Source organism: Monodelphis domestica, chromosome 5 (assembly GCF_027887165.1).
Source record: "Monodelphis domestica isolate mMonDom1 chromosome 5, mMonDom1.pri, whole genome shotgun sequence".
NCBI classification, from domain to species: domain Eukaryota; kingdom Metazoa; phylum Chordata; class Mammalia; order Didelphimorphia; family Didelphidae; genus Monodelphis; species Monodelphis domestica.
Window position 1 is genome coordinate 177,801,910 of NC_077231.1, and position 16,081 is coordinate 177,817,990.

The 16,081-nt window shown below is 35.4% G+C and overlaps 1 protein-coding gene across 9 annotated transcripts in view; it reads right to left on the reverse strand.

Annotated features, from left to right (window-relative positions):
- DOCK4 (dedicator of cytokinesis 4) overlaps window positions 1-16,081 on the reverse strand; it is a 553,335-nt gene that overhangs the window by 44,527 nt on the left and 492,727 nt on the right. For all 9 annotated transcript variants that reach the window (XM_007504147.3, XM_056799554.1, XM_001366207.5 and 6 more), the window contains one exon: window positions 1,887-1,980. In XM_007504147.3, coding sequence (XP_007504209.1) covers window positions 1,887-1,980 — 94 coding nt within the window. The remainder of the gene's footprint in view (window positions 1-1,886; window positions 1,981-16,081) is intronic.

Here is a 16,081-nt window from a genome sequence, read left to right on the forward strand (position 1 = left end):
TCAAACCCAAGAAGTCCTCAACTAATGAACTGGTTGCAAAATATTTGTAAATCAGGTGTTTGGAACTCAAAATCCATTTTGGGGTACACAATATTATAAACAGTAATTATATTTCCAGGCTAGCTGAGCAGAAACCAATTTAATCCATACTGTTTATGATAGTATATCATTAAAATCCACCACAAAACCACCATATATAATATAATTCTACAATTCTGCACGCATAATCAGTTGACTAGTCTATGCAGAACCCTTGGCTAAATGCTAGGTATACTAAAATGAAAAGTGACAGTCCTTGCTCTCTAGGCCCTTACTATTTTTTCAGAGAAATATGTGCTCAGAGTCTAAACAGACCAGGAATTCCAACATGGGACTACTTGGAGAAGGGGTGACATTCAGAGCCTGGAATTCTACTGGAGTAAAAGTATGAGATCCCGAGGTTTCTTGTTAGTGTAAGCCCTGAGGAACACTTATGCATAATGTAAGGCTTAGCATTGGTGATATGGCTGATTGCTGACATTCCCATAAGCAGAGAAAAAATCCCTGTGGGGAAGAGGGTACCACCTCACTCCTGGAGGACTGGATCTGCTACTTGTCAGAGATATCCTCTTAGGAGAAGAAGGTCCACTAACAGGAAGGATCAAACACTCAGTAAGAATTTTCAGTATACATCTTTGTCCTCTTTTTGACAACTTCATCCTTACCATCTAAGTCAACCTTCTCTTTTATTTCTTGTTGTAAATAATCAATCATTTCTACCACTCCAAAAGCTAAGTTTAGGATGATTGACAGAAGTACTCCAAAGGCATCTTTATATTTGTTTTTATTGTTTGTGTGTAAGCACACTCTTACAGTGCTTTCCTTACCGAATCATAAAATAATCTTAAATTGAAAGAAGCACATTAGGGGAGAAAAGGCTCTTTTGAATGTTAACAATGCTTAGGTTTTAAAAGTATTTGATTTTAATTTAAAATAAATGGTCATTTAAAATAGGAACAAGTCCCTGAAATAAATATGTGGAGAACATCTAAGCTGAAACCTGAATTTGCTTGTGTGAAATCACTATTATCAATGAAATATATATTCAAATCTACTTATTTTGTCTAGAAACAGTAAATTGAATAAAAGCAACAATTTTAGAAAAGTAGAAAAAAATACCTTCGCTCCTTTAAAAACTGAGAAATAGCCATACCAAATGTTGATAGGGCCCCCCAAGTTAGATTTAAATTAATATCCAATAACTCCAAGTATTATATTTTATAAGATTTATTAGTAAATACTTGAAGTAGAAGAAATAAAAGAATAACAGTTAAAAAAAAAACCTTAGTAAAAACCATGTGAGTAAAATTCTCCTGCCTGGCTCCAACCCAACCTTCACAACCTCAGGCCCAGGAATAGAGTGCCAGAGGGAGGAGCTACACAAAACTTATATCTTCCCTATGGAAGGATGTAGCTAAACACATAAATGGGATGCTGGGAAAGAGAGTCCTGAAAAGCAAATTCTAATTACACATCTATCATAGATACTGCAAATCTGTATCTAATGGGTCATGCATTGCATATGTTGTGAACTGTAATTTGCAGGTAGCCATGTTGCTTTGAAAATCCTAGTACTGACTCTGGATTAAGCAAATGAATGTAGTTGTCCCACGTACAATTAATATCCTATCACTTGCCTTCTCAAGGGGTAGGGAGGGGCAGAAAGGAAGGAGAGAATTTAGAACTCAAAATGTTTAATAGACCACATTAAAAAAATTATATGTAATATGGAAATAAAATTTAACAAAATAAAATCAAAATATATTTTTAAAAATGAATGTAGGTATTTATTATCCTTCACATAATAATCTCTAGAAGTTTTCCCAATCCCCAAATGGTAGAATTACCTGTGAAATTCTGTGCTTTCAGATGCAGATCGTAGAGTTTATGAATGTAGCGGATATACATCTCTTCCTTGTTCAACTCTGTTTTGTAAAAGTTCTGTAGTGTAAGCATAGAAAGCTGTGTTAAAGGCAAAAAGTTATCAGCCTAGTACTCATCTGTAGTTCTTTGGTGAAATATAAGAACTGATTCATTTTTTAAGCCAGTTTTACAAAAGAAAACTTGAAATCCATGTGGCCTATTCTAATGATGGAAAACAGAAATGATACTACCATTTATTAGTGACTAGGCTAGGCTGTTGTAAGTATTATTGCTTAAATCCATACCCCCACCCCCAATTTCTTTTCTGTGGCCCAGGAGATAATTCAGACCTATGATTTTATCAGTGGTGAATTCTCAGTATGGAAATTTCCTACATTAATGTAAATTAGCGACTTATCTATAAATTAGAAGCATAGTTAACTGGAGTATTTACAGGGGGTTAGTGACTTGCCATTCATTAGATGCAGGATTTAAAATCAGACCTTTCTGACTTCAAGGCTGGCTCCCAGCTACTAAGCCATGCTGTATATTTAATTATCAATGAACAATCCAACATGGGGTGAGGACAATATCTCCAGAATCCTTGCCTTTCAAGTTGTCAGTCATGCCTGAAATGCTCTAGCACCCTCACCTCCACCTGCTGGGTTCTCTGGCTTCCTTCAAGACTTTGCTTAGATCCTTCCTTCCTTAAGAGTCTTTTCCCAGTATCCTTTCCCAGTGCTCATCCTTTCCCTCTGAGATGACTTCCTATCTACTCAGTATATCCCTTTTATGTATATAGTTTGCATGTTGTCTTCTACATTAGAATGTGAATTCCTTGAGGGAAAGGGTCATTTTAAAAATTTCTCTCTATCCCTAAAGTTTAACACAGAACTTGGCACACAGTAAACATTTAATAAATGATTGTTGACTCAATGGTTGGAAATAACCAAGATTTAACATAATGGTTATTGGTTGCTGGCTTTACCGCACCAAAATAGTTATTAAAATACTACATATTTTATTGCATAAGGAAATGACAAAGCACTCTAAAATCTTTGCCAAGAAAGCCTCAAAGATAGTATGATGCACAGGATCATGAAGAGCTAGATTTGACTGAATAATTTATAATTTATAATAATTATTTATACATTTATATATTATTTATAAATGTATTTATAAATAATATTTATATATTTATAATTTATAAAAAAGAATTTAACAAATATATGTGTATATGTATAAACATATGAATGTATAGTCACTGTAATTTATTTTCTAATGTTTACGTGAAATTGTATTTTTAAATTTCATATTTATTTTTTAAAAGCTAAGAAATTAAAAAAAATTGTTTTGATAGACTAAATGTGAACCTGTCTTGTTTTCTGAAAAACCATGTGGTAGAGGACAGATGGAAGAGACCTTTTTATGATGAGTAAGCTCCTACTCCAGGTTACTAATGACAGATGCTAATTATTTTTGGTTTTTATGTTTAAAACACTTGTTCTCCATATGAATCAATAGGGATTTGATTCATAAAACAAATATTTGCTTAAAAATATACATTGTTCTGATAAAAAATAAATGTAAATGAGAATGAACAAAGACTCATGACAGAAAGGAGTGAATGTAAAGTTATATGTTTTCATATGTTGGAATTAATTGTAAAAAGTTAATAAAATTTAATTGTTACATGGTTCAATATTAAATTATAAATAATTTAATAAAAAGAATTTTAAAATGCAACTAGTCCTGCAGTCTTTTAATTATTTACTAAAAGCTCTATTTCAAATTATCTAAAAATATCATACACACAGTGCTTGACTTACAAATATCTTTTTTATATTAAAAACACCACCTAAATTAGATGATTTGATGGTCATAGAATCTCCTCTTCTCTCCCACTTAGAATAATAATTTTTTATTTGAAACAGACATGAAATTTCATTTAGTTTAAAAATCTCTCTGAACTATTTCTTATCTCCCCTATAGTTTTAAATATGAGGAAATTAAATGTTCAGAATCAAGGTAACTTTGCTATCACTGCAAGAAATTTCCCTCTTCTTTCCCTATTGCCTGCTTTTGTCTATACAATAACCCCCTTTCCTTTTCCCTCTTCTCTTAAACACTTTTCATTTTAGCTTCATCTTGAACCAAGGTAGGCCCACTTCATTAGCAGTGTCTTGCCTGGCAGCAGCCAGATGGCATAAGTTACTGAATTTCTGAGGGTCCCAGCTCCATCTATAAAAAAACAAAAATGTTCTTTAAAGCTCCTTATAGCTCTAATCATTTGGTGGAGGGAAGAGGAGAAAAAAAAAGTCACTTTGCCTAGCCACTCCTCCTTTTTCATCCCACCATATACATTTATTTTGCCATAATGGTATTGCTCAGATTCAACTTACCCCCTTTCTCAAGCCTCGGTAAAGATTAAAATTAATATTCAATAGACTATGTATATTTTAAAAGTTTTATTAATAATAACTAAAGTAAAAAAAAAACACCCAGCCTGCTCACAAAAGAAGAGAGAAAGATGGAGGAGGTACAGAACTTATAAAACAATAATGTGACCAAGCAAATGTGGAGGCACAGGAAAAAGGGAAAAGGATTCTAGGTAATAGAGACGGGAATTTGGGGTAATGTAGTTTTAGGGGCTCACGAATTTCCAACTATACCGCTCTTATTACTACTCTCTTTCATGTGTGTGTGTGTGTGTGTGTGTGTGTGTGTGTGTGTGTGAGAGAGAGAGAGAGAGAGAGAGAGAGAGAGAGAGAGAAAGAAAGAGAAAGAAGTCTATGAGGTCCCAATCAGGTTTTCCTTTGAAATGTTAATTTGTTTACTATCTATATAATCCCAATGCCTTAAAATTATCACCATTGTGAAGCCTGGATTTTCCTACAGAATCCAAGTGAAAAAAAAAAGAAAGTGAATGGAGAAGCATGGAAGAAAAGATATTTTATCTTCTCTGTTTCCTCCTTATGCTTTAATATTTTACAGTGCACTAAGATTTGGGGGGCACTGCATTTATTTCATACAACCATTGTTAAATTCTAAGGTATTCTAAAAATTCATTTGCCAGGCAGGTCACAGGGCCTCTACAATTTAATGGACTGCCTTTCAGGGTTGCTCCAGTCCCAGAATTCATCACCAGGTGGAACATATGATAGCTTAAAAAATTTAGCTAGTTTGGTCCTCTGATGAAAGATAGAGAGTTTAGACTCTAAAAGGTACACCTGAAGTTTTCTGAGCTTAATAGGGCTGGCTAGAATTTGGGCTCATCTCTTACAACTCAGGGTCCCCCTCACATTAGGATTTGCCCATTCAATTAGCTTTAACAAAATAAACATTCTTTTAAGAAAGTATTCTATTTCCAGAGCTACAGGCAACTCTCTAAGACTAAATTATAGTCTTTTACAGGTGTACATCAGGGGGGAAGAGTGTCTCTATAGCAATGAAATAATGCACCATAAACTGAGGGAGGGCATGTGCATGCATAGGTGAGTACTCAAAAGGAAGGATGGATACACAGATGATAGATGGATAAGTATGTGCACATACACATATTTATGTCAAATATATTTCTCTTGTATGATAGAGAAAGCACTGAACCAATAGTTAGGATATGATCGCTCTGGAAAATCTTATTATAATGAGTTTGACAGAAGAGGAAACTGAGTCCAAAAGGGATATAGTGAATTGCCCATATCCCACAATCTGAGGCCAGATTTGAACTCAGGATGAGCCTTCCTGACTCCAAGCCCAGCACTCAATCTATGCTGCACCTGGCTGACCATGAGCATATCTACCCATTCACAAGGTTAGAAAAACAACTAGAAGAGCTCAGTGAGGCTTAAAAAAAAAAAGAAGACATTCTAATAGGAATGCCATGCTTTAAATCCCATGTTTAATGAGCAGGTGATCATGAAAATCCCTAGCTGATTCTTAAGGAACTGAAACACCCATACTTTAGCTAGACTTTTTTGGGGTGGTGTGAGGAAAGTGAGGACATGGGATGAGGAAGAGGAGCAGCAGAGACAGAGACAGACTGTGGACCAGGGTTAGGCAGCAAGTGCTACTAACTGTGCTATCCTGGACCAAAGAAAATGTCCTAAGTAGAAACAAAAAGCAAACAAATGCCAGAGTTGCAACTTAAATCTGTCAACCTGTATTTAAAAGTACAAGAATGAAACAACTGCTACTTGCAACTACTACTTAAACTTCTAATAGGGACCAAATACCAATAGGTCCACAGAGACCAAAGGTCTATGGAGAGATTTTTAATTATTTATTTTATTTTACTTATTCATTTTTTGTGGATCCTTAAACGCAGATGGAAAAAAATTAAAACCCAAACCCAAATCCCCTGCATCTTTATATTCACTTTCATTCAGTTATAAGAGTAAGCAATAAATAGTGTTCCAGGAAGGAAAACATAAGATTCATCAGATTGCCAAAAGAGTCTACGCCACAAAAAAAAAATAAAGATTAAGAATCTTTTATCTTGGAGCGACCTGGATGGTTCAGTGGATGGATAGCCAGGCTGAGAGATGGGAGGTCCTGGGTTCAAATTTGACCTCAGACATACTTCCTGGCTGTGTGACCCCAGGCAAGTCACTTAACCCCCATTGCCTAGCCCTTTCTGCTCTTCTGCTTTGGAACAAATACATAGTATTGATTCTAAGATGGAAGGCAAGGATTGAAAAAAATAAAAAGAGTCTCTTATCTAGTTCTACTTTCTCACTTTCAAATTAGGAGACTAAGGACTACAGTGCTAAAGTTAAGTTCCTCAGTTAATTCTTAGCAAACCTGGGGTTAGAACTCAACTATACTAGACTCCAATGTACCATCATTGCTGGGTCAGATGACCATGGAGGCATCATAAATGTCAATCATTTCCCCCAGGGATGTGATGTATATTTTTGCCCAGACTAGAGGGAATTCATTCATTCATTCATTTTTTCAGACTAGAGGGAATTTAATGCAAACTTTTAAAATTTATTTTCTCTCCACTTGTCTAAAAACATCTCTCTCCTTATCTGGGAACTAATCTATTTATGGTATACTACAAATATGACAAAGAGACCAGAGTATGCACATGTTCCAACCTGACCACACCTAAGAAACTTCTTTTATCCTTCCTGCCTTTTGTTTCCTGTGAATTCTGGCATTAAAAAATTATAAGTAAACAGTGCTATTCATAGTCCTCTTCTCTTAAATTAACCAAAAATCATTTTAATTATCTAGAATTGTTGTACCATAAACACAGTGTCTAACAGCACCACAGCAGGGTTTTTGAAATTATCAAAGGATGATTTGCTCTAATAGCTTGCTTATAAGAAGAAACTCTCTTTGAGAACAAAATAAGCCTTTTCCTTGTGAAGAAAAAAATGTTCCTTTTGAAAACATTTTATTATTACTGTCAGGAGACAGGCATCTTTTGCATGTGTCTGGCAAACATGCTGGTGACACATAGAACAAAACAATAATTATATTTGCTAGTGTTAGTCATGTTAAAAATTATGCACATTATTAACTTAAGGCTGAATTTTAACTCATCATGTTTCACATACCAAATGGGAATTTTCTTTAAAAAGTACTTCAGAAATTATCCTTCCAAGGAATTAATCAAATTAGACCAAAAGGAGTTAGACAAGAGTAATTGTGCTGCTATTGTTGCTGTTCAGTTGTATCTGATCCTTTGTGATCCTCATCCGGAGTTTTCTTGGCAAAGATATTAGAGTAGCTTGTCATTTAATTCTCCGACTCATTTTATAGATGAGAAAACTGAGGCAAACTGGGTAATGTGACTTACCTAGGGTCACATAGCTAATAAATGGCTAAGGCTAGATTTGAACTCAGATCTTCCTAATTCCAGGCCCACTGCTCTATCTACTCTACCTCTTTAATAGGAATCACAATGCAATTAATAAAACATCAAGATCCATCCATATGAAGTAAAACTAAAAGGTCAGTGTAGGAGTGATTTATGAGACTCTTTAATGAGGTATTCTCTTATATTAACCTAAAACAATAATCACTCTAAAATATGATTATCTTTTACCTTTTCATTATGTCTGAAATTACCAGTGAAAATTATATATGTTTAATCAATCCTTGTATTTGTATTCAAATCAAGAGACATTTATTAAATACTTCATGCCAGAAACTAGGATAAGTTTGGGGGAGACAAAGACATAATGAAAACAATCTCACTCATCAAGGCACTATTATTCTAGTGTATAGAATATGGGGAAAAGGAAGTAAATAAAGAAAAAATATACAAAAAGCTAGCAAAGAAAAAATACATCCAAAGCAAATACAAACTAATTTCTCAGAATAGATCATCTGAGGTGATCAGCAAAAGCTCAAGTTTGTAGCAAATAACTTGAACACTAAAGGAAATGAATGAGGCATTCAAAAATGAGGGAGTGAATTCTGGGTATGGGGGAAGAGTCTGCCCCAAAATACAGGGTATAGAGATGAAAAATCATGTACAAGGGCTAGAAAGTAGGTCAGTTTGGGTGAAATGATGAGAATAATGTACATTAAGCTTGGGAAGCTAAGTTGGAACCAGAGTGTTAAGAGCTTTAAATTTTATTTTATTTTAATTTTTTTCAAACCCTCACCTTCCATCTTAGAATCAATACTATGTATTGGCTACAAGGCAAAAGAGTGGTAAAGGGCTAGGCAATGGGGGTTAAATGACTTGCCCAGGGTCACACAGCTGGGAAGTGTCTGAGGTCAGATTTGAACATAGAACTTCTTGTCTCTAGGACTGGCTCTCAATCCACTGAGCTATCTAGCTGCCCCCTAAAATTTGTTTTTAAAAGTTTCCATTTTATTCTTTATCTTAAGAGCAAGAGGATGCTATCAAGATTTCTGGAGGGGATTAGAATATTGGATCAGGTATCAGAAAGATCTGAGTTCAAATCTAGCCTCAGATACTCTTTAGCTGTATGACTTTGGGTAAGCCACTTGAGTTTACTTCAGTTTCCTTTTCTGTAAAATGGGGGTAATCATTGCACCCATCAGTCACAGTTATAGTGAGGATCAAATGAGATGACTGCAAAGAGCTTAGCAAGGTCCTGGAGCAAAGTAGGCACTCTATAAATGCTTATTCCCTATTACTCCTTGGTTCTTCCTTAAGGAGGGGGAGAGGCATTCCAAAGCTTTAGAATCTTGGCAACAGTTTGATTGATGGATTGGAGTGAGCAGATACTAGGAGACAGAGAGACAAGGAGGAAATGATGAAGGTCAAGATTAAAATGGTGGCCCTATGAGTAAAGAGAAATGGAGGGATTCAAAAGGCACATGGGGGTGGAATCAACAGGACTTTGAAACTGAATAAATATGGGGAGGAAAGATTTGATAATGACTAAGTGATAGAGGTGCCCTGAATAGAAATGGGAACTGTACAAAGGGAGATTTTGAACCCTAGACTTCAATCCCCAGAAGTCCTTGGTATTTCCCAGGATTCCCTATAATCTCACTTGAGTCTCCACATTGGTGAGATCACAATTGGTATTTAACTGGCAGTAACGCCTCCCATGCTCTCTTCCATTGCAATGATGTAGTAAGTTTAATGGTAAGCTAAGCATGGGAATTTTGAATGGGCTAATCAGTCATGGGCACATGGTTTTTATTTTGTGTCCTTGATTTCTAATAATCCTTAATAAACCTCATAAAATATACTATTTTTATTACTAGAGATATAATTTAATTTTTGCAGTTTATGGCAACCACAAGATTGGACGATAACTTCTCAAGTTTTTTTAAAGACAGCCTAGATAATATTTAAGCCAAGTTTCTCCCTCCAAGGCTTTTTGGACCCCCTTGCAAAGCTGATTCTGATTCAGTTCGCTCCAGCCATCCGCTCTTGCCTCCAGTCATCAGCTCCGGACCTGCTTGAACCAGATCGTTCTCCCACCCTGGCCCAAGTCCCAGCAACTCTACTCCTCCGAGCCAGATTTCCCCAGGCCATCCCCAGGACCCAGGCTGTTAGTAGCTGTCCCTGTGTCTTCAGAATCACAAACCAACTGGTAAAAACTGGGATGTTCTTTCCTAAGGCAACAATTAGCCTCCACGTGACTGGGGACCTCAGGGGGGAATGAGGAGAAGGAAGAGACTTTTCCAATCAGGAAGTTGATTTCAAGCATGACATATTCTATGAGAGAGCAGTGCATCACCTATTTCAAACAGCTTACAGCTTTAGGATGCTTTTTTCATGAGTGCACCGGTCCTTTTACTTATCTTACCTGAGATTCAGGAGAGAAATTCATCTCCCTGCAACTCTTTGCCATTTGGACCTGCCCAATTTGAGATTCCTAAAATCCATGTTCACCCTTGCTGTGGGATATTCCACAGTACTGAAAAAAGGAATCTCAATGGATAAAAAAACAAAAACAAAAACAACTTTAAAGAGTGGAGGTTATATTTTTAAGACTTTTCGGACTTCAATGTTTTATTAAAAAATCTCGGTATTGTATTGCATTTTGCTGATTGTTTTGTTTAAGATTTAATTTTGTTGGTTTTAAGTTCATATATTAATGTATTCAATACTCTTCTGTTACACTGAATTATTTTAATGTACTGGGTTTTAACTACTGTTATATTCTGTTGCTTTCCCCCTATAACTAAACTGAACAAATATTATTGAATAAGCCCATATATAAAAACAGCTTTTTTTTCTATTTTGAATTTGTATATTGTCACAAAGAGGATGGATGGACTTCATAAAAAATGGTTAAAATTATATAACAACCTTTGGAAAATTTAATGAGCTTAATATCTCGAATTGATTTTAAGGGGTCTTCAAATATGATTTTTAGATTTTTTTCAACAATTCTGATCATTTTGTCTGCCTCTAACAGGAGGTAAGGTCCATTTTAGTAGCTGAAGTGAAATACAATTATAATCCCACCTCCCATATTTATAAAAATGTGAATGGATGGGACATCACAGTCTCATACCAAAGGAGCTCGGGAGTTAATCCCAGGGCATGGTACCCCTGGATGACTCCCAAAAAGGGATCATCTCTAATTTATAATTCTTCAGTTCACTTTATCCTTTCACCAGAATGATCTCTAGATTTCTTAATGATATTCTGGACCAAAATAAGTTTTACTTTGTTTAAAAATGTATTTGCCAAGGTTGAAGGATTTGCTATATCTGTAAAAATTGTGACAAATATCCATCAGTTCATAGGTTTTTTTTTTATGTCATACAGCAACTTATGTGAAATGAGAGTGGGTTTGTGAATTTGGGACTTTGGTACTTCTTTGAATGTGCATTATCTACTGTGTTACTGTTTTATTCTGAAAATCATTTTGTACTCACATATAACTGACACAGTGTGTCACTGATTTTAAGCTATATATTTTTGATTTAAAAAATTTTTTTAAAAATAACCTTTAATTTTTTATTGCATGTGCAATATACTATTTAAGTTTTATTTTTTCTCTCCTATTTATATTTGAAGCACATGCCATCAGTATTAAGATTTTCTTTAACTTTTTTGATTTTGCAGTAATATAAGTTTAAAATATATTTGCTATAATGTCAATGCATACCCAAAAAGCTTGAGACTATAAAAAATGACGCCATTAATTATTTTTAAAAATTATGGGACTTTGCTTAATGATTCTGTCTGATTCCAGGGCAAGAGAATACAAAAAGAGCCATTGCATAGGGCCAAAGAAGCACAAAGCTAAACTGCATAGTGCCAATCGAGCACAAGGTCAAAGAGACCAACCAATCAAAATGGGGTTGATGAAAATTTTGACCCATGACAAGAGGACTTGAACAGGTTTGGGGTTCGAGGTTGCGTCTGTTTATCATGTGTTAAAGGCAGGTCTTCCTTGTTCCACATTCTATCAAGTATCTCAAATTTGGCTCCTACCTGGCTCCTATAATCTAGTCCCTATTCTGTCTTTCATAGTGTGGCAACTTTCTATGGTCCTGGCTACTGATTGGGTAAATGCTTATATCATTTTAATTGGGCCCTGATTCAAGGACCTGTTATTTCTCCTTTACTTAGAATTTTTACACATAAGACTTTGATAGTCTATATTTCATCCAGAAATTATCTTTTTTATTTGGATTTTGTTGATGTTTTTCTTTCTCTTGCCAACTGATTCATATGCCTCATAACTCAGCCATGAATACCTAAATGATCCCTGTGTTTTTCAATCACCCTCTTCAAGGGGGCATGTATAAATTATTATTATTTTAAATTTGCAAAGTTTAAACTCCTTTTGAGAGTAATTTTAGGTTAATAAACATGATACCTCTCTGAATACAGAAAGTGAACTGTTTGGAGAAGACACCATGAAGATGCCTCCACAGAACACATGAGAAGATCCAGAATGAACTTTGGGATGTGGTGATTTGAACTGTGTGGGTTTAAATGCATTTGTTTTGTATATATACTCCTATGCCAAAGGGGACTGCCCCCTAACTGGCTTTTTGTCAATGTGCCTAGCAATTATTGATTTTGTTCCCTTTTCCTCTTATCCTCAAATTATTGTAATTTCATAGCTGGTAATTTTACAAGACCCATCGGAGAGACTAGTCTTCCTCCAATCTCAGGGGGAATGTAAAAAGGGAGATTTTGAACCCTAGACTTCAATCCCCAGAAGTCCTTGGTATTTCTAAGAATTCCCTATAGTCTCACCTGAGTCTCCACATTGGTGAGATCACAATTGGTATTTAACTGGCAGTAACGCCTCCCACTCTCTCTTCTCTTCCACTGCAATGATGTAGTAAGTTTAGTGGTAAGCTAAGTGTGGGGATTTTGAATGGGCTAATCAGTCATGGGCACATGGTTTTTATTTTGTATCCTTGATTTCTAATAATCCTTAGTAAACCTCATAAAATATAATATTTTTATTACTAGACACTAATTTAATTTTTACCAGACACTAGGAAGAAGGGAAGGTTTTGGGTAAACAAGAAGGACTTCTGTTTTGGACACCAAGAAGGTAAGATGACTACAGGATATCCAGATGGAAATGCCAAACATGAAGTTGGCCATGTACTACTGGGGCTCAGGAGAGAGAAAAGGGATCGATACTTAGAATTTGGAGTCTCAAAGTCATAGAACCTGGGGATCACAAATTTAAAGTTAGAATGCATGATTTAAGTAATCTCACCAAAATGCTCACTTAAAGAGGAAAACAAGATTTTGGAAGTTAAATTGACTTGCCCAACCTCATATAGACACTACTCTTTAGAGGTGGGATTTAAACTTAGGTTCTCTGAGTTCTGAACCAATACTCTTTCCATTCTCTCTTGGAGCCATTGAGGGGCTATTCAGAGTTATTCAGAGCTATTCAGAGTTGATGAGACCATCAAAGGAGAAAGAGTATAAAGAGAAAAGGTCCTGGATAGAGTCACCCAAACAAAAGTCAAGACATCAATGCTCATCCAACAAAGGAAAGGAACAGTCAAACAAGCAGGAGGAAATCTAGAACCAAGTTAGGTAAATCCAAGGAAGAAAGAAAATCTTTGCAGAGACTACAAATCTTGTAATAGCTAACATTGATATGGCACTTACTCTGTGATAGACACATTTTACACTTATCTCATCTGATTTTCATAACAAGTTTGGGAGGGAGTTGCTATTATTATCTGTTCTTTACTGATGAAGAAACTGAGGTCAATAGAGGTTAAGTGCCTTGCTAGTAACACCATGAATTACTAGGTAACCCAACAAATACAGTGAGGTCCAATTTGAACTTAGGTGTTCCTGACTCCAGACTTACTCCTCTATACATTAGATCACCTAACTCTATACATCTTTGCTGTGTTTCACATGGTGAATGCAAGTTTTTGGATATTTATTAAATCACTTCAGTTCCTCAGAGTGATCCAATTGTATGTTTTGTTATATCCAGTGACTTAAGGAACCTCAAGGGCCTGAAATCATTCATTCATCTTTTTTTATTTTTAAGTAAAGGGAAATCTGAATAGATGCGGAAAAAGCCTTTGACAAAATACAACACTCATTCCTATTGAAAACTCTAGGAAGCATAGAAATAGAAGGGCCTTTCCTAAAATAATAAACAGTATTTATTTAAAACAATCAGCAAGTATCATCTGCAATGGGGATAAGTTAGATGCCTTCCCAATAAGATCAGGATTAAAACAAGGATGCCCATTATCACCTCTAATATTTAATATTGTACTAGAAATGATGGCTGTAGCAATTACAGAAGAAAAATAAATTGAAGGGATGGATTAAAGCAGGCAATGAGGAAACTAAACTATCACTCTTGGCAGATGACATGATGGTATATCTAGAGAGTCCAAGAAAATCAAATAAATAACTAGTCGAAACAATCAATAGCTTTAGCAAAATTGCAGAGTACAAAATAAACCCACATAAAGGATCAACATTCCTATATGTTTCCAACAAAACCCAGCAAAGAGTTAGAAAGACAAATTCCATTTTAAATCACTCTAGACAATATAAAATATTTATGAATGTATCTGCCAAGACAAAACACAGGAATTATATGAACACAACTACAAAACACTTAACAAACAATTAAAACTGGATCTAAATAATTACAAAAACATTAATTGCTCATGGGTAGGATGAGCTAATATAATAGAAATGACACTTTTACCCAAATTAATCTACTTATTCAGTACAATACCTATCAAATAACCAAAAACTTTTTTATAGAATTAGAAAAAATCATAACAAAGTTCATCTGGAAGAACAAAAATCAAGAGTATCAATGAAAAAAATGTGAAGGGTGGAGGCCTAGCAGTGCTAGATCTTAAGCTGTACTACAAAGCAATAATCATCAAAAGAATATGGTATTGGCTAAAAGACTGAAGGGAGGATCAATGGAATAGACTTGGAGTAAATGCCTTCAGCAAGCTAGTGTTTGCTAATCCCAAAGATCCCAGTTTTTGGGACAAGAACTCACTATGTGACAAAAACTGCTTGGAAAATTGGAAAACAGTATGGGAGTGATTAGGGTTAGATCAACATCTCATACCCTACACAAAGATAAATTCAAAATGGGTGAATGACTTCAATATAAAGAGTGAAATCATAAATAAATTAGGTGAACATAGAATAGTATACCTGTCAGATCTGTGGAAAAGGAAGGGATTTAAGACCAAGTAAAAGATAGAGAATAACACTACAAAATGTAAAATGAATGACTTTGATTATATCAAATTAAAAAGGGTTTGTATAAACAAAACCAATGAAATCAAAATCAGAAGGAAAGAAACAAACTGGGGAAAATTATAACAAAACACTCTGACAAAGATTTAATTTCCTAAACACATAAGGAACTAAATCAAATTCATAAAAAATTCAAGCCATTTCCCCAATTGACAAATGGTCAAGGGATATGAACTGGCAGTTTTCAGATAAAAAGTAAAGAGAATAGGTTATTGGCTCTAAAAGTATAGGAAGAAAACAAAATGGGACTTTTTTTGAGGAAGACATCAATGCTGGATAATCAAGTGAGGGAAAGTATATGTTTGAAGGCATAGAAAAATCAGAACTGGGGCTAAGAACTGAGAAGGGGGTATTAGGGTTAAAGACTTAAGTCTGTCAGGGATCTTGCATTTCATAGTTAACCCCCCTTGTTTCACAGATAGGTAAACTGAGTCTGAGAAAGTTTAGGTTAACTTGACAAAGGTTGTCACATTTGAATTTAGTTCCTTTGACCATTAAATGTTGCCATCTGCCATTGGTACACCATGAAATAAGACTGGGGGGGGGGGGGCAGAGAATCCGAAGTATCATTAAAGAGAACATTTTGCCATGATTGGTATTCAGAAGAAATGCTTCTGACTTCTGGCCAAGATGATTGTCTGAATTATGAGACAGGCTGCCCATCTCCTACATGCCTATTACAACAAAAACATAAAATTCTTAGCACATCAGTGATCGAGAAATCTAAAGACAAATTTTTAAAGTTATTTCCATGACCCCAGAAGTGCACAAAAACCCAGCTAAAAGCCCATGGAGAGGAGGAAAGGGGGCCAGTGTCATCACAGGTAAACAAATCAGCAGCAGCTTCCCAGAGACAACAGAGAAGAGCAGCCTTCAGAGCAACTTGTCCAGAGGCAACAAGAGTATCTTTCCTGTTTCCTTCATCCCCTTAAATCCTCAGTGTGGTCAGAAAGCCACCAAAGATGACTAGTCAGGGGG